The following is a 23774-nucleotide window of genomic DNA, read 5'->3' on the forward strand; positions in this document are numbered from 1 at the left end:
CTCTCCTCTAGCTGTGCCTTCCTGAGCAGGAAACGAGTTCTTGGGAGGCCTGGGCAGCAAGGCTGGATTTGGGGATCAGCCCCAAAGTTTGCAAGCAAGTCAACTGAGGGGGGCTGACCCGGGTCCCCTCTGCTTATTCACTGACACAGTCAATGTTGCCTGCGGAGACTTGCATAGTCTTGTTGTGCAAAAGAGGGCTGGGCTGAGGGCTCGCTCGCTCGCTCTCTGGGGCCTGCAGACTGCTAAGCCTTTCCCAAGCCTGATATGAATCCTAGGCACACATGGCGCTGTGTGCGCTGGAACTCCCCAATGACCAGGCAGGGCTCTCTGTTCCTCTACACATTCCAGCGCGCCATCAGTCCTGGTGTGAGAAAGCCCACTGCCCTCAAAGGGAGGCCCCAGAATGCAGCCTGCTCCAGGTCTGGCTCTGCAGGGCCCATCCACTGCTCGGCCAGCTGCACCGGGCATTAACTGGCACCACCTCCTCTTGGGGCAGGGGGCGGAGCAAGGGAAGGGAGCAGCTGCTGTCTCCAATTGGCTCGCTTGCCCAGAAACCACCAAGGGGGAGGAGGAGGCACCCGACCCAAGCAGGAACACAAAGCTCATCTGGACACATCTGGTCCAGCCCTGGGTGCTCTGGGGAAGAGGAGGAGGCAGCACTGAAGGGGTCTCTCGGGCACACCTGCTCAAACCCACTCACCTCTCCAAGACCCCTGAACCACTGTGGCTTTCCCAGGATCAAGCTCTGCTCCCTTCCAAAGCTGCAGAGGAACAAATGCCACACCTCTGCTGGCACTGACTAGGTGGGGGGAAGGCGGAAGAGGCAACGTGGCACTAAAAGAAGCGTCCTGAAGTAACAGTGATCAAAATCACCACGCAGACTGGGCATTTGGGGGAGGGGAAGAGAACAAACTGCTGGGAGAACTTGCAGATTGGGGTGGGGGGCAGGGCAGTTAGCATCGCCTCTCTGAGCTTTCGGCATTAGAAGAACCTGCAGCACTTGGCTGCACACGAGCAACAGCTCCTCTTTCAAGAGGAGGCTGGAGAAGCATCTGGAGCAGAGGTCCATCAGTGGGTATTGGTGGAACCCTCTGTCTGGGGCAGTGATGCTCTGTAGTCTTGGTGCTGGGGGGGGCAACAGTGGGAGGGCTTCTAGTGCCCTGGCCCCACTGATGGACCCCCTGATGGCACCTGGGGGTTTTTTTTGCCAGTGTGTGACACAGTGTTGGACTGGATGGGCATTGGCCTGATCCAACATGGCTTCTCTTATGTTTAGGTTAATTTTGGGGTAAATAAATGCTTTTATTTACCCCAAATAGTTGTGGACTATGTGTTTAAAAGTTGTGTTAGCTGGAAACCACTTTTCAGCAAGATGGAAAAGAAGTGTATGATTATCTTTTAAAAGTGGGGGGGGGGAACTATAGAAGTCTGTGTGTATGTGGGGGATGGGGGGCTTTTTCCAGTCCCCAACATTTATTTATTACATTCTACCGGCCCTTCTTCCAAGGAGTGCCAGACAACATGCCTCCATTTCCCCAACTCTATTTTACCCTCAGAACAACCTTGTGAGGTAGGCCAGGCTAAGTGCATGAATGGTCCAAGATCACCCAGCAAGATTCACCCAAGAGGAGGTTTTTAAAAAATTTCCAGTAGGAACTTTTGGAGAGCATTGGACAGCCTTCAAGGGAATACCCAGCTTAATTAAGAGAAATGCTTTTAAGAGTCTCTCAAAACACACAACGGGGATTTTATTTTTAAAAGAGAAGCCCTGCTAGATCAGGCCAATGGCCCCTCCAGTCCCACACTCTGTGTCACACAGTGGCCAAAACCCCCCAAGTGCCATCAGGAGGTCCATCAGTGGATCTAGAACTCCCTCTCCAACTCAGGGACAACCAGGTGCTCACCTCTGTATTGAAATATCCTGAAGCCCTGAGCTGCCTTCTCACAACTGCAAGACTGGGCGGGGCGGGGGGGGGCAGTAGTTCAAACAATGCCATTATTTCTCTGAGAAGCACTTGGGCAACTTCGGAAGACTACAGAATGAGCCAAGGGCTTATTACACACATTTTATTGAGGCCCAACAGAATGAAACCGACAGAGCCTTTTCAGTCATCGGGGAAAAATGCTGAAACACTCAGTGCCTGAAGATTATTAATACGGGGCATATCCAGCCCGCTTTGCCGCCAGCCCCCTCTAATTTATTCTCCTGAGGGCAGGCCCTGCACTTCACTGGCGTTTGTCCCTTCAAGTCCCATGATCCTCTGCTTAGAATTTTGGCTACTAAAGGGTCCATGTCCTTCCTTTTTTCAACACTGGGAAAAGCTCGCTGGATCCAATCCATTGTCTGTTGGGCTTATAAGCTTTATTTGCACATATGTAAAACTGAATAAGCGAACTGCCAAAAATTTAAGGTATTTTATCTTCCACAGGCTAAACAAATGCCCCAGGGCGGTGTCTCAGAAATGCCAGAAACACAGACGGGCATATGCTGGCTACATCCAACTGTTTAGAAGTCCTGCTACAGGGTCATCTTAAAAATTATGTTAAATCTGACTTCTGATATGTCCCAACACTATTCTACTTGGTCTCGCTTCAGCCACCAAAGTGTTCACAGTCAAGAACTGGAAGCTTGCTGTAAATTTGACCATCAGGCGTTGAACCAGTAATCCTGAGATGCTGTAATGTTATTTGCTTGAAAAGTCTCATTTCTTGGCAACTCTGAAAGCTTCTCTTGATTTTCTGAAACTTCATTTGCTTTAAATGCACTTTGATGTCAACATGTGCTTGCTTATTTGCCTGAGTATTGTCAGCCTGGATGGTTACAAAATATAAAATTTAAAAATGCATGGTATGTACTGTGTGAAACCTTCAAGCCATTGCTAGAAAGTGACCATTCCTTTGTGTACTGTAGACACACAGCACGCCTGCCCTCCACTTTACCCTCACAACAACCACCCGTTGAGGTAGGCTACAAGGACAATGTGAGACTGGCCCAGTTTGGCCAGGGATTCTGGAGACTTTGTGCCCTCTCCAGGGCAGGAAGCAGGGGTCGCTGGGGAGGGTGTGGGGTGGGTAGGTGGGGGGAGATATTGGTGAATCCCCTGCATTGTGCTTCAGGGGGTAGGACTAGATGACCCTGGAGGTCCCTTTCCACTCTAGGATTCTAAGCTTCTGTGCTGTGATTTAAACCCAGATCTCCTTGATTCCTTGAGAGCAAATTTGGTGTAGTGATTAAGTGTGTGGACTCTTATCTGGGAGAACTGGGTTTGATTCCCCATTCCTCCACTTGCACCTGTCGGAATGGCCTTGGGTTAGCTCTGGCAGAGTTGCCCTTGAAAGGGCAGCTGCCGTGAGAGCCCTCTCAGCCCCACCCACCTCACAGAGTGTCTGTTGTGGGGGAGGAAGATAAAGGAGATTGTGAGCCACTCTTGAGACTCTGATTCAGAGAGAAGGGCGGGGTATAAAACTGCAGTCGTCTTCTTGATTTTAGTCTGACATTATAATCACTATATCACACAGTCTGTTATGTTAAGCCCCCTTTGTTTTGTCACTGTGGGGCTATTTTCCACCCTCCATGTCTGTGCTGTCAGTACTATCTGGGCTTCCCATGAGTAAACCCTTTCTTCCATTTTAAATAGCAGAGAGATCTCCAAGATTTTTGGGCTGTATCAACAGAAGTATAGTGTCCAGATCACGTGATGTGATGGTATCGCTTTCCTCTGCTCTGGTAAGACCGCACCTGGAGTATTGTGTTCAGTTTTGGGCACCACATTTTAAGAAGGATATAGACAAGCTGGCATGTGTCCAGAGGAAGGTGATGAAGATGGTGAAGGGTCTGGAGACCAAGTCCTATGAGGAAAGGCTGAAGGAGCTGGGCATGTTTAGCCTGGAGAGGAGGCGGCTGAGAGGTGATAGGATCACCATCTTCAAGTACCTGAAGGGCTGTCATAGAGAGGATGGTGTGGAATTGTTTTCTGTGGCCCCAGAAGGAAGGACCAGAACCAATGGGTTGAAATTAAATCAAAAGCGTTTCCAGCTCAGCATTAGGAAGAACTTCCTGACAGCAGTTCCTCGGTGGAAGAGGCTTCCTCCTTGGGAGGCGGTGGGGTCTCCTTCCTTGGAGGTTTTTAAACAGAGGCATCTGACAGCAATGGAGATCCTGTGAATTTTGGGGGAGGGGGCTGTGGATTTCCTGCCTTGTGCAGGGGGTTGGACTAGACGACCCTGGAGGTCCCTTCCAACTCTAGAATTCTAAGATCATCTAGTCCAACCCCCTGCACAATACAGGAAATGAACAAATACCTCCCCCACACACATACATCCCAGCAACCCCTGCTGCATGCCCAGAAGGTGGCAAAACCCTCCAGGATCCCTGGGGCCAAAGTGGCCTGGAGAAAAATTGCTGCCTGACCCCAAAGGGGCGACCAGCATTTCCCTGGGTGTGTAAGAAAGAGCCACAGGAACGAAGCACTGAGGCCCTCCTTCTCGTGATCCACTTTTCACCGAATCAGCAGTGCTGTCAATGGCCATCCAGCCCGTTAGAAAACCTCAAGGAAGGAGAGCCCACCCACCACCTCCCAAGGAGGAAGCATCTTCCACTGAGGAACCACTCTAACGGTCAGGAAGTTCTTGCTAATGTTTAGCTAGAAACTCTTCTGACTTAATTTCAACCTATTTATTTATTTATTGTACTCCCTTTCCCATAATGGGCTCAGGGTGGATTACCAGCACAATAAAACAGTTAAAAACCCCAACAATAAAACAATCAGGACAAGCAAACAAGATAAGGCAGCGTGGATGGTGTGACACATTTTATAAGTTAAGTCATAGACGTTACAGATGTCCTAGACGTCCCAGATGTTGGCCTGATATCTAACAGCCCAGATGGTTAGTCAGCACAGGGGAGGTCTGTTAGATGGTATAAGCAATGAAATAAGGACGCCTTGTTGGATTCTGGTCCTACCTTCTGGGGCCACAGAAAACAATTCCACACCCTCCTCTAGATGACAGCCCTTCAAGTACTTGAAGATGGGGATCCTATCACCTCTCAGCCGCCTCCTCTCCAGGCTAAACATGCCCAGCTCCTTCAACCTTTCCTCACAGGACTTGGTCTCCAGACCCCTCATCCTCTAGATGACAGCCCTTCAAGTACTTGAAGATGGGGATCCTATCACCTCTCAGCCGCCTCCTCTCCAGGCTAAACATGCCCAGCTCCTTCAACCTTTCCTCACAGGACTTGGTCTCCAGACCCCTCATCCTCTAGATGACAGCCCTTCAAGTACTTGAAGATGGGGATCCTATCACCTCTCAGCCGCCTCCTCTCCAGGCTAAACATGCCCAGCTCCTTCAACCTTTCCTCACAGGACTTGGTCTCCAGACTCCTCACCATCTTTGTCGCCCTCCTCTGGACCCATTCCAGCTTGTCTACATCCTTCTTAAAATGTGGGGCCCAAAACTGAACACAATACTTGAGGTGAAGTCTAACCAGAGCAAAGTGATACCATCACTTCATGTGATTTGGACACTCGACTTCTGTGGATACAGCCCAAACTATATTTCTGTTGATACCCTCTGAAGTTCTTCTTTATGGGAAGGTTCGATCCCCTTCATTTCAGGCACTAAAAGCCCCATCATCATCCCAAGGCTCTGGCCAATTCTGAGACTCCTTGTTTGACCCTCTGATGAGCGGAGCTTGCCGCAAAGACCACCTTGCTTCCTTGGCAAGCAGCACAGGAGGGGGTTTCCGCGGACCACCTGGGCAGGGAAGGGATGGCCGGATCCCCCTCATTTCCGGCAGTGACAGCCTCACCATCACCCCAAGGCTGGTGGCCAGTGCTGAGACCCACGGCTCCCAATGTGAAATGAATGCTTATGAGATTCTAAGGGGGATATAAATATTGAGGAGCATTCTAAAATGGATTGGTGGCTAAAATTACAAATAAGATCTAGATATAAAGATAATAAAGAAAAACGTTTTACAAACAATTTGAATGAATTTGATTCCATAATACTAGAGTCAGATCGAAAACTTGTATCTAGAATTTATAATTGGTTATTAGAATGTAAAATGCAGGAAGAAACGGTAAAAGCAGCTTGGGTGAGATGGATGAAAGATTTTGGTTATAGTATTGAAATAACAGAATGGGAAAAAATTTGGAAGGAGAGCTTGAAACTGACGAAGTCTGCTCTCTTCAAAGAAAATCTATATAAAATAATTTATTGGTGGTACTATACTCCGGAAAAACTATCCAAAGCTTACCCGGAGGTTTCGAATAAATGTTGGAAGTGCAAAAAAACAAAAGGTTAATTGTTCCATATGTGGTGGCAATGTGATATGGCGAAGAAATATTGGATTCCGGAGTCTATATGGATTCAAAAGATGTTAAAAAAGCAAACTCATGTCCCAGAATTATTTTTATTAAATGTCTGTAAAACTGAGACAACCAAAGTAGAGAAAAAACTTTTACTCCATATGATAACTATTGCCAGAATATTGTATGCCAAATATTGGAAAACTGATGAAATACCTAATAGAAAGGAATTTATTGTAAGATTAATGGAGACAGCAGAAATGGATTTATTAACTACCAGATTGAGAGATGGAAATGTTATTTAATGTACTTGGGAACTTATATATGAATGGGTAAAACAGTATGAAACTAAATAGATAGATTAAGCTAAATGTATTAGATTTTATCCTAAAGCTCCTTTAGATGTTTGTAAGTTTTAGAAATGTATGTTTGTTTTGTTGGTTGATAAATGTCAATACATGTTATAAAAAAAAATTGGGGGAGGGGGGTTATGTTCTGGGGACTGCTTGGACAAGGATGTTCTGATTCTCTTCTTTTTCGGCACCACAACTCCCATGGCCCCCTGAAACCATCTAGCTTGGCTGAGTGGTGCTTGCAAAGTCAATTGTAGCTCTCACTGCCAAGAGCGAAGGTGAGGTGGATAGTGAAAACAGCCTGGCCAAAGACGTTTCAGGTTTTTTTTGTTTTGAGGACAACTCCTCTGTCATCTTCCTGAAGCTAGTGGTCAGAGAGAGGGTGCCTTTCATTAATATAGATCTTGCTTGTACAAAATTCAAGGATTTCTGCTTTTAATAAATATGCTACATAGAACAGTTTTACATGCTCTAAGTTTTATACGTCTTTTGTTTATATGTGCTGCAGCATATCTTGTAGAACAGGGGTGTTGAACGCATTCGTTATGAGGGCCGGATCTGACACAAATGAGACCTTCAGGGGCCGAGCCACGCGTGGACCTATTTAAGATTAGGTAGCAGAGATATACATTTTTATAAAGAACACAGACAAACACATTTTTTTTTAACTTAAAACATTAACACTCACTGGTCTTAAAGGTGCTTTCTTTGTATTTCGCCCATGGGATCCAGGGAACTGGGCAAAGGAAGCTCTGGCTCTTTCCTTCCTTCCCCAGGGTGGGGGGGAAGCCTCAATCAATAGAAGGAAGAGAGGTTTGGCTCAGTAGCTCTGTTGTGCACTTGAGAAAGCCTGGCAAAGCAAGCTCTCCCTCCCCCCTTCCTCAACCAATGGAGAAAACAGACTTTGCTCTGTAGCTCCTGTGCAATTGAGCAAGCCTTGCAAAGCAAACTGTGATGCAGAAGGAAGCCAGAGAGAGGGAGAAGGAAACAGAAGACAGCCAGTTGCTCGGGGGCCTGATAGGAGCCCTCCGGGCTGCATGTTTGACACCCCTGTTGTAGACCATGTGAAGGAAGGGCCTTCCAAGCCCCTCCAGTTCCTTTCAGCTAGCTCCCGCACCCCCCCCCCAAAGGTCAGAAAACCCTGTGGCCATGCCAGGTCTCCCCTCAGCAGCGCTGCCCCTTCCCCTCCCTCCCTCCCTGAGGCTGGCATAAGCGAAGCCGGCAACTTCTGCTGCTACCAGCAGCGCTGAGAGTATCTCCTCCTCAGTGGAGTCCCACTTCCAGGGCTCTGTCCCTGCCTGTGTTGCCAGTCAGAGGCCCCGCCTCATTGCTTCACTCCAACAAGCTGGCACAAAGCAATCTATCCCAGCACCATGATTTCAAGCTATTGTGCTCCTGGGCTGGCGAGCTTGGCTGCTGCCCCACCCAGCAGGAACCACATTTCAGACAACAAGACCAGAGAGGCGTGATGCGTTTCCAGAGATCAGGCTCAGAACATTCAACACACAAGAAATCTTAATAAACGAGTAAAAAGAGTACACCTGGTATGATGTTCAAGCATTCAGGCTGAGCAGGGCTACAATGAAAAGGTGAGCAAATGCAACCCCCTTTCTCTACCCTGCCCTCTCTGCTTATCCTCAGCAATGCTTCAGTAGGACAGGCTAATTGTGCTTTAACAAAGATCATCGTTGCCTTGGTTCTCACAGCTGGAACTTTACTCAACCTCCCTTGTCTTGTGGATAAAACGGGAGTCCACAGACCAAGGTGAGAAGCCGTAAGAGTAAGACAGCTTCTTCTTTGCATCCAAGGGGTTTATAATCTCCCCTCGGGAGAGTCCACCCTCCTTCCCTGGGGTCATTCAGATGACCTTCCTACTTCTTCTGGCTCACAGCAGTCTCTGTCTTCTTTAGGTTTCACATACTACCAGGATGTGAGATGGAGGGAAACCTTTGTCTTACTCCAGCCAGAGTAAGTCCTCCCACTTCCCCTCTTTCAGCTGGCTCTGAGTTTGCAATTTGGGAGCCAAGTGCAGCCCAAAGGATGGAAACACTGGAGTGAATTCTTGGGTGGGTGGCATTTGTACACAGACCACCTTGGGCCCACCGGTTAGGGAAAGGCAGTTTATTCATATATTTTAAATGCATCCATTTCCCCACAGGGTGAAGCAACTGGGCTGCAAACCAGGGTGGCAGCAGACATCAAGGTACCTCAAGAGCCAAGGCAGAGAGAGACGGGGCCTCCACAAAGACCACCCCACACAAATATGGACCCGGCAGCTTTCAAACTGCATTCTTCAACATGATGGTACTGTTTTTTTTTTTACTGGCAGGCACTTTGTTCCTTGAAGAGCCAAAAAGCAGAACAGGTATAAGAACTCATAAGCACACCATGTAAAGACCATGATTCTACCCACACTTACAGTGCAATCCTAGGCATGCATAATTAGAAGTAAATTCCATGACGTTCAGTGGGACTTACTGTCTAGTGCAGGAGTGTCAAACATGCCGCCCGGGAACCAGATCAGGCCCCCAGAGGGCTCCTATCAGGCCAGAGAGAGAATTTTGTTGACTCGTGCCAGGGCTCTCCTGGGTGCAAATGGGTTTTGCCTCTCCCGTTTCTCTGAATTCATGCCTTCATGATCCAGTCTTTCTCAGTAGGAAAGCAATGTGAAATATTAAGATGAGGAATAACAACAAGCCAGACAGCTGGATCAGGCTGAGTGTGAACGCCCAAACCAAGTTCACTCAGCACACTTCCTTTGCAGACAGGATTTTTAACCTACACTTCCCATATAAGTAGGCTGATACTGACATAAGAACATAAGAAAAGCCATGTTGGATCAGGCCAATGGCCCGTCCAATCCAACACTGTGTTACACAATGGCCAAAAAACCCCACTATTACATTGCTGTTTCCCTGTTCTTGCACTGCCTCATAGGAGTTGTAGTTATTCCTCTGGGGAAGACTACAGTTTTGGAGACAAACACATAGCCCTCAGTCTACGTCATGGTGCCTTCACATGTTCTTGGCCAGAACAAGAAGCAACTTATGTACAAAAGCTCGCAATGTTTTCCTCTGGGTCTTAGGCTCAAAGCACTGACCATGAGATTTCTGCAATGAGTGTCAATAAATCAAAAGTAGGTTTGTAATTTACAGAGAACGCAGATACTGACTCCAGATTCTGATGCAGTAATTCAGAGCAAGAGGTGTTAGTATCAGAGACTGTTAAACAAAATACTGCAAGAGTGCTAATCTTTTAAACATGTTTTATTTTAAGTTTCTTAAAAAATCTTTAATTGTGTTTAATTAAATTAAATCTATAATTGTGTTTATAGACTTTATAAAGTTTCTGTATCTGCTACCTGGAATTACATTTTACAACACTCATGGCCAGAGCCCGACAAGGTCTCATGTATATCAGATCTGTCCCTCATAAGCAATGAGTTCGACACCCCCGGTCTAGTGAGCCTGCTCAGGAGTGGAGGGATCCCAGCCTGTGTGAGCAGAGCCATGGTCTTCATCCTCTCCTGCTGCCACCAGCCCACAGCAGCTTCTACCCTGAACCTCTCAGGTTGGCCTCTTCGGTGCTCCTGGGCTCCATCCTAGCTCTTCTGCTGCCCTCCTGCTAAGCCAAGCAAGCCTTCTCTATAAGGCATGCCAACTCCAGGGGAGCTGGAGAGCAAGCGTCAGCACCGTATGGAACAGACTTCTAGATTGATGAAGTTCAAAAAAATGTTTCAGTATCAAGTGTCTCAAGTATCTTCATTTATTAGAAAGGTGTGACTACTGTCACCAAATACGTGTGGACATTCAACCCACCGTATGCACGATAAATCAATGAAGGATGACTGTAAGTGGATCCTCTTTCAGCACATTTAGGCCTCCATCAAAACCGAAAGCTGACAGGCAAAACCGGTCAAAGTCCCTGTTTCTCTGCAAGCTGCATCCAAGCCTTAACTTGTTCAATTATAACATTTCCTCTTCCACTCTCATCGACTGTATTTCTCTTGCACCTCCAACAACCACTACGTGGGAGCAGCGGTCAGAGCTGCTGTTTGCCACACCAGCTGGGTGGCCCTTGCAGCTGGCCAGTGAGTGGCTTCCTGGGCAGAGAAGGCCCTTCGCCAACATCTGCTGCTACCCCAAGATCTTTCCACAGGCCAAGCACTGGTCTCACACTGAGCCCCTCCCCTGTACCTCCATCCCAGGACAAGACCAGAGGAGTTAAGAAAGGATCCACAGGAGGACTGCGGGAAAGGTTCAGAGAAGGAGGTGGAGGGAAGGGTTCCACGCCAGAAGGAGCCCGGGATGGGAGTGGCAGATGAGCTGGGGGGGGAGGCAGTCCAGGAGGGGGAAGGCACCTGCTGGAAAGGTAGGGGAGATTTCAGGCCTGGAAGGCACCCAACACCCACCAACAGTCCCCTGAGCCACAGATTACATGCTGTTATGTTATTTGAACTACATATTCCACATATGATTTACTATCATCTTCCTCTCATATCTACTAGATCTTGAAAGTTGATTCATTTGAAATGTGGTGTTGAAGAAAAATGTTACCATGCCTCCCCCCCCAAAAAAGACACAAGTGGTTTCTAGAGATCAACTCAAGCCTGAACCCCCCCTAGAAGATACAATGAGTAACCTGAGGCTATTGCACTTCTGTCTCCTAGGAAAAGACAATCCGTGAGATGGACAGACTCCATCAAGAAGCCACGAGGGCCCTCCACTGGCAAGGCCTCGGCAAGGCTGCTGAAAACAGGACTTTCAGAAGACATTAATTCAGGATCCCCGCAAGTTGGAAGCAACATGACGGCACTCTGGTATTCTTGACCACACCTCTGTCTTGTCCAGTGGCTTTGACAAACTGTCTTTGGCTTTAAGAGCCAGCCCCAAAAATTAAGAAGCCAAACTCCTTGTTTAGCCTTCACAAAACCTAATCTGAAACCCTGTCCCCTTTCCCATAATTCCGTTCCATTCTTCAAGCACTCCATTGGCTGTTCCTCTGTTACTGGGCTCAGCTTAAACCAATTAACTGGCTCTCCCGCACAACGCCTCCCCCCCCCCTTCATGGCCTTGGCCCTTTTGTGCGCAGGACTACCCCCCCTCCCTCTCGCCCCCTCCCGCTCTGCCACATCCACTTTGCTCCTCCCGTCAGCAGGGCCAACCTGCAAGCGGGCCAAACCAACAACCGCCCGAACACAAGATCTCTCCAGGGTGGCTCCACCTTGTGAAATGGCTGCCCAAGGAGCACAGCGAGGTTCCCACTCTTTCTGGCAACAAAGCGGAACTATTCAAGGGGGTTTTCTGTGGAGGCGACAGGCTGCCTGCACAAAATGGTCTGACAAACTCACTCGGAGAAAGGATTAGGCGCTACAGTGATCTACAGGGCTCTGACTAGCTTATAGAAAGCAGGCTCCTCTGATGTAATTTCTGAATACGTATGCTCTGCTTCAAGTCTTTCTGGTGATCCCAGACTTCTGCAATCCTAATCCCTGGGCACCAAGGGTCCCGTTTGGCTGACTCGCTCTATGGCACCTGCCCTGAGAGACTCTAAATTACATACATAAATACCAATTAATACAGGCTAATGCTGACTGTCATCTTCACAACGAAGACTAAGCAGAAGTTTAGAAACCTCTTCTTGAAAGAGAGCTACTTCTAATTAATGCAAAATGTCCTATCCCCACCCCCTTCATTTAGTCCTGTTCTGCCCTAGAAACAGAGCCTGCCTTGGAAGCCATGAGCCAACGAGCCCAGAGAGAAGTCCTGGGACTCAACCGCTTGTCTTAAAGCCTCCCTGCAAAATCATCCACCTCAGAAAACCCCTCCGTGCAACAGGAAAACTAATTCTGCATCCTACTTAACTTATCCAGTGTTTACTAATAAATCATTATAGCGGGTATCTCACAGTGGTAAACAAACAAAAATCTTATACAACACAAAATCCCTGCGGAACATAAAGCACACACCGCTCCTACTGTGCTGTGGAACAATGTCCAAGAGAGTATAAGCTGTAATAAAAGTCCGACAACATATAAAAAACCGGTCCGATATCGTTTCGAGTCTTTGGACTCTTCCTCCTGGCTCTGTTCCTATCACTCCATTGAACGCCCAGAACCGGGGGGGGGGGGGGGGGGCGCTGCTTTATACGCCACACAGTTGCCAGCCCAGGAGCAGAACTGAGACACCTCGGGAGGCATTCCCAGCACTGAATTCCGGAATGGAAAGGCAGCTCTTTCTGCTTGCAAGCTGTAAGACAGACACACCGCCTAGCACAGTGAGGGGAACTTCTCCTCCCGCGACCGACCCCCAGTGCTCAACAAGGGCTTTCCCAGCTCTGAGGACCCTCCCCAGAAGGACACCACAAGCCGGGCAAGGAGTGCCCCTCCCCTCCTCAGACATGCCCACGACGCCCAGAACTTCTGGAAAGAGGCCACAAGAGCAGCGGCTGCCCAATGAGGAACACACAGTGCCCTTGCATCCCCCCTCCAGACGAGGGAGGCCCTCAGCGGTGCCAGACAAGACAATGTGTGTGGTTGATGCACACCCCAAACCCACCAGCACCGGCAGCCTCCACGCTAGACCTTCAGGGCTGCGCTGATATCCCGCCCTCCTTCCTTTGCCACTCTTAAGGGAGATTACTGAGAATGCCCAGGTTGGCTCTGGAAAAGGGGCTGCCCCCCATTAATTCCCTGGGAGCCAGCCAGCCATTACAGCCCTGCTGTTGCCCCACCCCCCCAGTCTCTCAGCCTCCCCTCCCCCTCTCTCCAGGGCCTCCCAAAGGGTGGGAAAAAGGCAGGCGAGGCAAGCAAAGGGGGGGAGGGGAGGGGGCTGCCCACTGCAGACAAAGCCCAGAGGCCCAGCGGGATTAGCTGAACTCACAGCACATTCCCACAGGCCAGGCACAGCCCCCCCCCCCCCGCCCCAGCAAGATGGCGGCAGCTCTTTGGGGGAGCCTCATTACATGCCCCAGAAACCAGCTCAGCCCCTCCCTGCTCAGAGGCGACACTCCCTCCCCTCCCCCCCCCCGCAGTCCCACCACAGAAGCAGGGGAGCTGTCCTCCCCCCCTTCCCACAGGGACCCCCGGCAGAGGGCAGAAGACGGGAGCCTCATCCACAGCCAAGGGTTACAGTGGTAGGGAAGGGCTCCTGGGGGTTTCTCAAACCAACACCCCGCTTCTGGAGAGCACAGCCTTTCTCCTTTTTCTTCCAGCCACTCCAGCATGACCCTCTCCTCTCCCTTGGGGAGGGGGGGTGTCAGGATCTCAGGGTGCCCGGCATGTCCCCCTCCCCAGCCCTGAGGGCACATCAAGCAGCTCCCCCCCTCGCAGGGAGTGGGGGGGGGGGACTGAGACCCTGCCCACAAGGCTGGCCTCACCTGCTCCAGCCCACAAGGCCCACCAAGATGGGGGGCGGGGAGGAAGGAAGGGAGTCAGCCCACAGCTCCAGCCAGCCACCACGGAATGCATGGGCCCAGCTGGAAGGGTCTCTCTCCCTCCTACCTTTATTCACCTGGACCCTCAGGATGAAAGCAGGCGAGGGGGGCTTTTGCTTTGCATTTTAAAGGTTTCAGGGGGGCTGGCCCACCTGCAGAAGGAGAACAAGAAACAGTGTCCAAGAGAGTCCTGAGCAGGAAGCCTCTCAGATTCCCAAAAAGTTTTGCTTGGGAAATGCTGATGTGGGGGAACATGGATGCCCCCACCTTCCACAAAGCAGCTCAAAACCAAACCCGCCATGTCCAGGGCAGGGGGCAGTGAGAGACCACGGGCGCCTGCAACCCAGGGAATGGACGGGCAGCGGACCAGAGAAAACGCAGCCTTGGCCACGGCATGACCACGCCAGAAGCTACTAGCAAAGGAGCCTTGGGACACCTTTACGCCCCACAAAAGCACAATCCAGTATAACTAACTGTTTCAGAGACAAAGCCCCCTGATGGGGGAATGAAGCAAGACAGAACCGCTGCTGCTCCCTGGAATTACCAGTGCAGGGGCAGGACCCACAAAGCACGCTCCCGTGCCAGACAAACACCAGCCTCTTCTGCTCCTCGGCAGCCGGATTTCCTGCCCTTTCACCCCACATTCCCCAGCCCCGGGGGAGGAATGCACTTTGGCAGCCATTCCACAACACACACACCCCGAGCGCGAGGGTGCAGCCTGCCCTGCCTGGATTGCAGTGGGGCGGGGTGTGGCAGCTGCGGAACAGTTGCACAAGAGGCTTCTTTCTGTCTCCCTTGCCAGGGAATCTCAGGAAGGCCAGGGTTTGGCCCTTACTTCCGGGGAAAGCCCCACTCCTCCACAGGGCTGGGCGGCCTCTTGCGGAGCGGCCAGTCCAAAGCTCCCAGGAGGGCCCTCGTCCACTCAGACCACAGCAGCTACTGAATGAAGCACAAACAAGCCATTTAAAGCCCCCACCCACCCCTTTTGCAGACATAACAACATAAGAACATAAAAGAAGCCATGTTGGATCAGGCCAATGGCCCAGCCAGTCCAACACTCTGTGTCACACAGTGGCAAAAAAAAATAAATTATATATATATATACACACACACACACACTGTGGCTAATAGCCACTGATGGACCTCTGCTCCATATTTTTATTTAACCCCCTCTTGAAGCTGGCTATGCTTGTGGCCGCCACCACCTCCTGTGGCAGTGAATTCCACATGTTAATCACCCTTTGGGTGAAGAAGTACCTCCTTTTATCCGTTCTAACCCGACTGCTCAGCAATTTCATTGAATGCCCACGAGTTCTTGTATTGCGAGAAAGGGAGAAAAGTACTTCTTTCTCTACCTTCTCCATCCCATGCATAATCTTGTCAACCTCTATCATGTCACCCCGCAGTCGACGTTTCTCCAAGCTAAAGAGCCCCAAGCGTTTTAACCTTTCTTCATAGGGAAAGTGTTCCAAACCTGTAATCATTCTAGTTGCTCTTTTCTGAACTTTTTCCAGTGCTATAATATCCTTTTTGAGGTGCAGTGACCAGAATTGCACACAGTATTCCAAATGAGACCGCACCATCGATTTATACAGCGGCATTATGATACTGGCTGATTTGTTTTCAATTCCCTTCCTAATAATTCCCAGCATGGCGTTGGCCTTTTTTATTGCAAACGCACCCTGTCTTGACATTTTCAGTGAGTTATCTACCATGACCCCAAGATCTCTCTCTTGGTCAGTCTCTGCCAGTTCACACCCCATCAACTTGTATTTGCAGCTGGGATTCTTGGCCCCAATGTGCATTACTTTGCACTTGGCCACATTGAACCTCATCTGCCACCTTGCCGCCCACTCACCCGGCCTCAACAGATCCCTTTGGAGTGCCTCACAATCCTCTCTGGTTCTTACCACCCTGAACAATTTAGTGTCATCCGCAAACTTGGCCACTTCACTGCTTACTCTCAACTCCAAATCATTTATGAATTATGAGACCTCTCAGGCTGAGGGGTCAGCAGGAGGAAGGGTTCTGACCATCAGGCAGGGCATGTGGTGGGCGCCTGGAGCACCTGAGGCCGGCAAGCATCACATAGGCTGGCTGCACAGGGGTCAGGAGTCACGGCACCCGCTGGCACCAGAGTCACAAGGAGGAAGACCCCTGCAGGGACCTGCTGCTCCAGCACCTCTGAGGCCGCACTCCCAGAACTGTGCCCAGTCCCCACCTGCAGGGCCAGCTGGACCGGCAGAGACTTCCATGTGGGGATGAGGGAAAGTGGGGCCACAGGGAAGGGAGCTGCAGATTAATTCAGGGCCAGGAAGCCTTCTGGGAAAAGAGGCAGCCTTCGTTTGAACACAAAGGGACCCTGACTGCTGATGGCCCTGAACACCCCAAAGGCAGCAGGCAGCTTTTAAAGCTACTCCTGGGAGGGAGGGCAGCTCAGAGGAGCCAGGGAGACTCTGGCTTGACACTAGTCAGGAGGGAGGGAGGATGGAGAGCCAAATCCCTCCAGGACCACTAGGCAGAACCCATCCCTCAAATCAGGATCTACGGTGGTACCTACCCTACCTTTTTCAAATCAGGAAAGGTACCACCGTCTCAAAGGATGCTGGGTTGCCTTCCAAGTAGAGGAAAGGAGAACTGCACAGCAATTATTGCATGTTTAATGGCATGGAAATTTTACTCGTAAACAGCCTTGAGAAGGACCTTAAAGGGGCAGCACAGAAATATTCTAAACAAGAAGCAGCACAAATTCTGGCAAAACAAGTGGAACAGGTTACAAAAACACTGAGTGCAACAACAAACCCTTCTTCACACAGCTGGAATCCTGCAATACATGAAAAGCCATAATGGTCAAGAGCACAGTTACCCAAAGCATCTAGAACAGTCCAGGAGAGCCCTTTTATTTGAGTGTTCTCACGTCCCTTCTGATTCCCCACCCTCCTCTCCTCCCAGCCTTCCTTGCTCCGGTCTCATGGCTTCCTTCACCCAATCAGCCCTCTGGAATCCACATCGCAGGCGTCCCCCGTCCCTGCCGCGGGGGCCATCGACCTTCTCTATCGTTTAGAGCAGGCTGGAGAAAAATCAGCGGGTTTTTAAAAATAAATAAATCCAAACAATCAGATTTTTAAATTGGATTTTTAAAAAATAAAATACTTTTTGAGGAAAAATCAAACTAAAGATAGTTTTCTACTTAAGATACATTATAGTGTAAAGGTTGCTCATCATGAAATAAGGACTGAGTTTTTAGCTACGTATTGTGAGGCTGTATATTCTTGCAATGTTTAAACTTTTTGGTAAATGAATTCTCGGGTTGGTTGCCAGGTCCAACCCAGGAGATCTCTGGGGACTTTGGGGGTGAAGCCAAGAGCCTGACAGAATTCCAAAGGGAGTTTTGGCCATCACATTTAAAGGGCCCATGCTTCCTTTTAAACCTCTTCCCTCCATTGGAAATAATAGTGGATGGGGGCATCTTTGAGGGTTCAGAATTGTGTTCACAGTTACCAACCATCTAGCTTCAGCTGCATCGAGGGAATTCTAGCCTTACTGCACAAAAACTCTAAAACTGGTTTCCATGTTTCATCATGCTCTGATAAGGGAACTACTGCACAAGAGTCCCCAAAAATGGTTTTTCTATCTAGAATATATTGTCACAGATGCTTGGTTTTGCAGTTTTCAAAACTGTGGATTTGTGTCTGCAGAGATTTTCTTCACAGCAAAAATGTAACAAAATAAACATATAGAATTAAGAAACCTTAGTCCTGTTGGTCCTCCACAGACCTATGCACACAGAATCAACCCCTTAACTCTGAAGTGCTCCGTTCCAAGAAGTTCAAAGATGGTTTTGGTGGAACAGCTCTGGATTAGGAGGAGATGTCAAGACCAAGTGTGAAGAGGGAGGGAGGGCCAAGCAGAACAAATGACAGAACACTCCAGAAATCTCAAGATTTCTTTATGACTGTTTCTTCATGGAAGTGTAAGCAAATTCAGGGATACAGATGCTATATAATGTTATTGTTCTGGTTAAATAAAACAATTTAAATGGTTATTGTTAATGATTATTTTTATCCTTCCAATAAAGTACAACAGAAAAGATATCTATTAAACTGGAGATAGTTCACTTTGCAGTGATTTCATAATTTATCTATTTAACTAAAACTAACCTTAAAAGTTATAATACTAAAATGCAACCTTCATCTGGGTTGTAAATACTAAGGACAGCAAGAATTAGTCAGAAAACCCTGATTTAAATCAAGTCTTACTGACTGGTGACTTAAATTGTGATTTAAATCATGATTTAGATCAAATTTGCCCGGGGTTTACAGTATACCTCGCCTTCCATTTTGGCTTGAATTCTTCTCTAATGCTGTAATCCTAATCCTATCGGATTGCTCATCAGTTGCCGTGTGCTTTCTGCTCACACTGCTTATATGCAGTAATCACTGTGAGTATCAGCAAGGCAGGCAATGAAGCTGTGAGGAAATGCATGTTTTTCTTGGAGGTCTCAAATGAGCAAAACTTTCACCAGAGGGTTTTAAAAGCTTTTCTCTCTGGGCAGAGAACAGGCGGGGGGGGGGGGGGGGGGAGAGAAGCCAAATCAAGTGCTTTCCAGATTTAGCTCAGTCCAACCGGATGGTCAAGCTCTCCCCCCCTTCCTCCCCAAGTAAGGAGCAGAGGATGGAAGGAATGAAGCCTAGAAGGACTTCAGGAAGGAAGAAACGGGAGGTCTCCAGGAGAAGCTCCTTTGGCCAGTCAGTGAGGGGGGAGGGCAAAGAGGGGTGATGAGACTGGGGGGGGGGGCAGGGAGGAAGGTCTCTTTGGTGCAGACAGAACTCTTAACGGAGGTCTGGAGGAGGAGGAGGCCACGTAATCAGGTGCTGGCCCAGGTAGGTGGAGGCAGCCACAAGGTAACGGGGACTCTGTATAACACTCTAAGCGAAGGAGGCTGTCCTAGACGTTAACATCATCGGAGAGGGCAGGAAGAGAGAGGAGGACAGAGGACTTGCATTTCACCCCTTTCTCTGGAATCCCTTCCTCAGCCTGGGGCTGTGCCAAAGAGATGCTTGTGAACATTTCCTTTTTAACAGATGCTTTCAAGCTTTCACTGCTGGCAGGGGCTCTCTGCACCACATAAGACCTCCATGTCTTGGGCACAGTCTTTCGAAAGGCATGCCAGGAAGAAGGCAGCCAACTAGCAAGTGGCTATTCCTCAGCAAACTGTTCTAGTGGTGTCCAGGCTGTGGGAGACACCGAGGCAAGGCCAAGGAGCTGGGAGTTCTCAGTCTGCCTGACCAAGGTCAGGTGTTAGACGTGGTTCCCCGAGAGAGAAAGTGAAGGCTCTGCAGGTGTTGGGGAAACCTTGGAGGACAGGGTGGGCCACGGCCTGCAGGCTGGAGCAGGCCCCTTCCGCCACAATAAATAAATCAACAGACCAGAAGAAAAAGAAGAAGATATTGGATTTACATCCCGCCCTCCACTCCGAAGAGTCTCAGAGCGGCTTACAATCTCCTTTACCTTCCTCCCCCACAACAGACACCCTGTGAGGTGGGTGGGGCTGGAGAGGGCTCTCACAGCAGCTGCCCTTTCAAGGACAACCTCTGCCAGAGCTATGGCTGACCCAAGGCCATGCCAGCAGGTGCAAGTGGAGGAGTGGGGAATCAAACTTGGTTCTCCCGGATAAGAGTCCGCACACTTAACCACTACACCACACTGGCTCTCCAGGGAACTGGACGGGAAGGTGATGCCAAAGAACTGAAAGGTCTGCTACAGGTAGGTGAGAAGAAGGCACAGAATCCGAATGAAGGATGTGGCTCCACTTTCTCCAGGTAAGTTACCTCAGCATACAAGGTTTCCCTGTGACCAGTTTCCATAACAGCCAGCATCTTCTCCAGGTTGCTCTTTTAACACCAAGAGTCCCACCTCCAACACGTACACACAACCTGTACCTAGAGATTAGGCATAATGGGCTCCTCCAAGGAGGCTTCTTTCTCTAACTAAAACAAGCCTTCTCCTCTAAGCCAACATCCAGCCCTAATTGACTAAAAGTCAATTAAAAGCTGGTTCAACTGACAGTCATACCCAGAGGTACCCAACTCCACCTGACTCATCCCCTTCCATCCCAAGGGGTCCCGGGACTCAGGCTGCTGGACAACCACTTGGATTTGCATGATGGCAAGATCACAAGGACAGGTTCAGAGCCCTGGAAGAGATCTTTTGTGTGTGTGTGTGTGGGGGGGGGTTATGTGTGTGGCTGCCACTGGTTCCTTTAGATGGAAAGTTTTTCTGAATGACATGAACAGAAAAGAGTGCAGGTTCTGGCATAACAAATGTAGGCTGACACTAAGTCAAGCAAAAACAGATGTTAAGGGGCAGGTGGGAAAAAATACTGAGAGAAACAAAAAGCATTTCTTCAAATATGTCAGGAGAAGGAGACCGGGAGGTGGTCGGGGCCTTTGGATGACCAAGGGATGGGACTGCTAAAAGAAGACGGGGAGCTAGCAGAGAAACCGAACAAACTCTTTGCAGCTGTGTTCACTGTGGAAAATGTGGGGCATGTACCTACAACACAGTGAGCATTTTTAAGGAGGAGGAGGACTGCAGATTTATACCCCTCCTGGCCACTGCTCAGCCCCCCACCTGTACCACAAAGCAACCCTTTTGGGTTGTCTGCAGGAGGCCCTGCCCCCTTGGCTCTGCCAGCCTGTCTGCTGGTGCACATCCTGCACAGACAAACCACCCCTCAGGGGCCCTAGCCCTGGGCTGAAGCCAGGTATCCACAAGGAACACATCATCAAAATAATAACAGACAGATGGCTTTGACATTGGGGTAAAGGAACTGAAAAGAGGTGCCCTCATCATCCAGGGACTTGCTGTCCCATTCCTTGGGTCCCAGGAAGCTGGAAAACCCCAGCTCTCTGCTTGCCAACAACACTCTTTTCCCTTCCTACTGGTATCAAGATCAAACTGAGTAGTTCCTGCTGCTGCCACTGGCAATCTGAAAGTATCTCCTGCTAGCTAACTGCATAAAAACATAAGAGAAGCCATGTGGGATCAGGCCAGTGGCCCATCCAGTCCAACACTCTGGATCACACAGTGGCCAAAAAAAACCAAGTGCCACCAGGAGATCCACCAGAAGGGTCAGGACACTAGAAGCCCTCCCACTGTGCCCCCCCCCAAACACCAGGAATATAGAGCATCACTTTCTCCAGACAGAAGAACATAAGAGAAGCCATGTGGGATCAGGCCAATGGCCCATCCAGTTCAACACTCTGTGTCACACAGTGGCAAAAAAAACCCTCAAGTGCCATCAGGAGGTCCACCAGTGGGGCTAGAAGCCCTCCCAGTGTTGCCCCCCCCAGCACCAAGAATACAGAGCATCACTGCCCCAGACATAAGAACATAAGAGAAGCCCTGTTGGATCAGGCCAGTGGCCCCTCCAGTCCAACACTCTGTGTCACATAAGAACATAAGAGAAGCCCTGTTGGATCAGGCCAATGGCCCATCCAGTCCAACACTCTGTGTCACATAAGAGAAGCCCTGCTGGATCAGGCCGATGGCCCCTCCAGTCCGACACTCTGTGTCACATAAGAACATAAGATAAGCCCTGTTGGATCAGGCCAGTGGCCCCTCCAGTCCAACACTCTGTGTCACATAAGAGAAGCCCTGTTGGATCAGGCCAATGGCCCCTCCAGTCCAACACTCTGTGTCACATAAGAACATAAGAGAAGCCCTGTTGGATCAGGCCAATGGCCCCTCCAGCCCAACACTCTGTGTCACATAAGAACATAAGAGAAGCCCTGTTGGATCAGGCCAATGGCCCCTCCAGCCCAACACTCTGTGTCACATAAGAACATAAGAGAAGCCCTGTTGGATCAGGCCAGTGGCCCCTCCAGTCCAACACTCTGTGTCACATAAGAACATAAGGGAAGCCATGTTGGATCAGGCCAATGGCCCATCCAGTCCAACACTCTGTGTCACACAGTGGCCAAAAACCCAGGTGCCATCAGGAGGTCCACCAGTGGGGCCAGGACACTAGAAGCCCACCCACTGCCCCAGACAGAGAGTTCCAATGATAAACTGTAGCTATGGACCTCTGCTCCATATTATTATTAATAGTTTATTTATATTCCACCCATTCCCCCATGGGGTCTCAGGGCAGAGCACAACATAAATAAAATCACATTAAAATCATATATTAATAAAAACAATTACAATTATTCCATAAACAAATAGCTCGGCAGAACAATTTTGATGAGATGGTGCAGCTGGACAGTGCAGTAGGATATACAGTAAGGGAGGCCGACTGATCTAGTGGGTAGATGCCCACCGCCTCACCCGAAGACCTGGCGGAACAGCTCCGTTTTACAGGCCCTACGAAAGGCTAGTAAGCCAGGTAGGGCCTGGATTTTTATAGGGAGCTGATTCCACCAGGTTGGGGCCAGGACCGAAAAGGACCTGGCCCTGGTATGCTTATCCAACCCCCTCTTGAAGCTGTCTATGCTTGTAGTGCGTGCATCTAGTCCTCTGCCTCGCCATGGCCATGTAGACTCTGCCCAGTTGCTGCATCTCCTGCTTCACTCTTAGAAGCTGCACCAGGGAAATCTGTGGCACTTCCAAACTCAAAGGAAGGAGCACCTACATGGTTCACAGGCATACTGCTCTTCCAGAGAACAAAGTTACAGCATTAAAAATATAAGAAAGTTTAACAAACAAACATAAGATGCGTGCACACGGTCCGCTCGAGGAATTGTGCTGAGCAAGGACGCAAAGAACAGCTAAAACAAAAAATCCTCACCATATGCTCAGTATTTATCATAAGCAATGTTTAACGAGAGTAGGCTAGTATTCGTTGCAGCATTTAAAAGTCCACCATTAACTTAGCTCTCTGTTGGGTCTTTCCCCTGGCCACAGAGACCTTCTTGGCACATCCCTCCCTAATCCCAACCCCCGGAGGGAGAATTTCTTCCTTCCTCGGATCCTCTCTGATAGTCCATCTCCCCAAGGTAGTGCTGTTCTTCCTGCCTCAAGAGGAAGACATTACTATCTAGCCACCGGGCTATCCAAGTCTCTCTCCCTTGAGGTGGGACATTCTAGCCAGATGTGCAATGCCCCCCTTTTGTCCTGCTTCAGCCAGAGCCATAAAGCAGGGTGTGCTTAGGGCTTGGTGGCCTGGAGTGTGCAGTCAGGCTGCAATTCATGCACTGGATGTGGCTGGATTTCTGGGGTGAATGGAGGACATTTCTCTTTCTTCCGAGAGGGCTTCAGTTCCTCCATTCACCAGCCCATGTGGAAGGCAGGCGTTGCGAGACATTGTGCAGAGCCCGGCTGGAGGACTGGTCCCCCCTCTCCCGGGGTCTCAGGGAGCATCCCTATTCCAGCAGGCGAGGAAGGCAGAGAGGCCGCCAAGCAGCGCCTCCTCCTGTGCGGGCCCCCGCGCTTCCTTCCTCGCACCGCAGGGGCCCGGCCCGCCCTCCCCCCCCCCGGGGGCTGACCTTGGGCAGCTCCCGCAGCTGGTTGGCGTCGAGCAGGAGCTCCTCGAGGGAGCGGCTGTAGCGGTAGACGTCGTCGGGCACGGCCTGCAGCGAGCAGTGGCGCCGGTCCAGCGCCTCCACCTGCCGGTTGCAGCGCCACAAGGGCGGCATGCAGCGCAGCATCCTCCGCCTCCCGCCGCCCTCCCGCC

General features: G+C 49.8%; 1 protein-coding gene across 1 annotated transcript in view; it reads right to left on the reverse strand.

Moving 5' to 3' along the window:
- SCRIB (scribble planar cell polarity protein) overlaps window positions 1–23774 on the reverse strand; it is a 109215-nt gene extending 85441 nt beyond the window's left edge. Inside the window, exon 1 of the mRNA XM_060243026.1 lies at window positions 23587–23774. Coding sequence (XP_060099009.1) covers window positions 23587–23748 — 162 coding nt within the window. The 5' untranslated portion in view covers window positions 23749–23774. The remainder of the gene's footprint in view (window positions 1–23586) is intronic.

This window comes from Heteronotia binoei, chromosome 7 (genome assembly GCF_032191835.1).
Source record: "Heteronotia binoei isolate CCM8104 ecotype False Entrance Well chromosome 7, APGP_CSIRO_Hbin_v1, whole genome shotgun sequence".
Classification (NCBI taxonomy): Eukaryota; Metazoa; Chordata; class Lepidosauria; order Squamata; family Gekkonidae; genus Heteronotia; species Heteronotia binoei.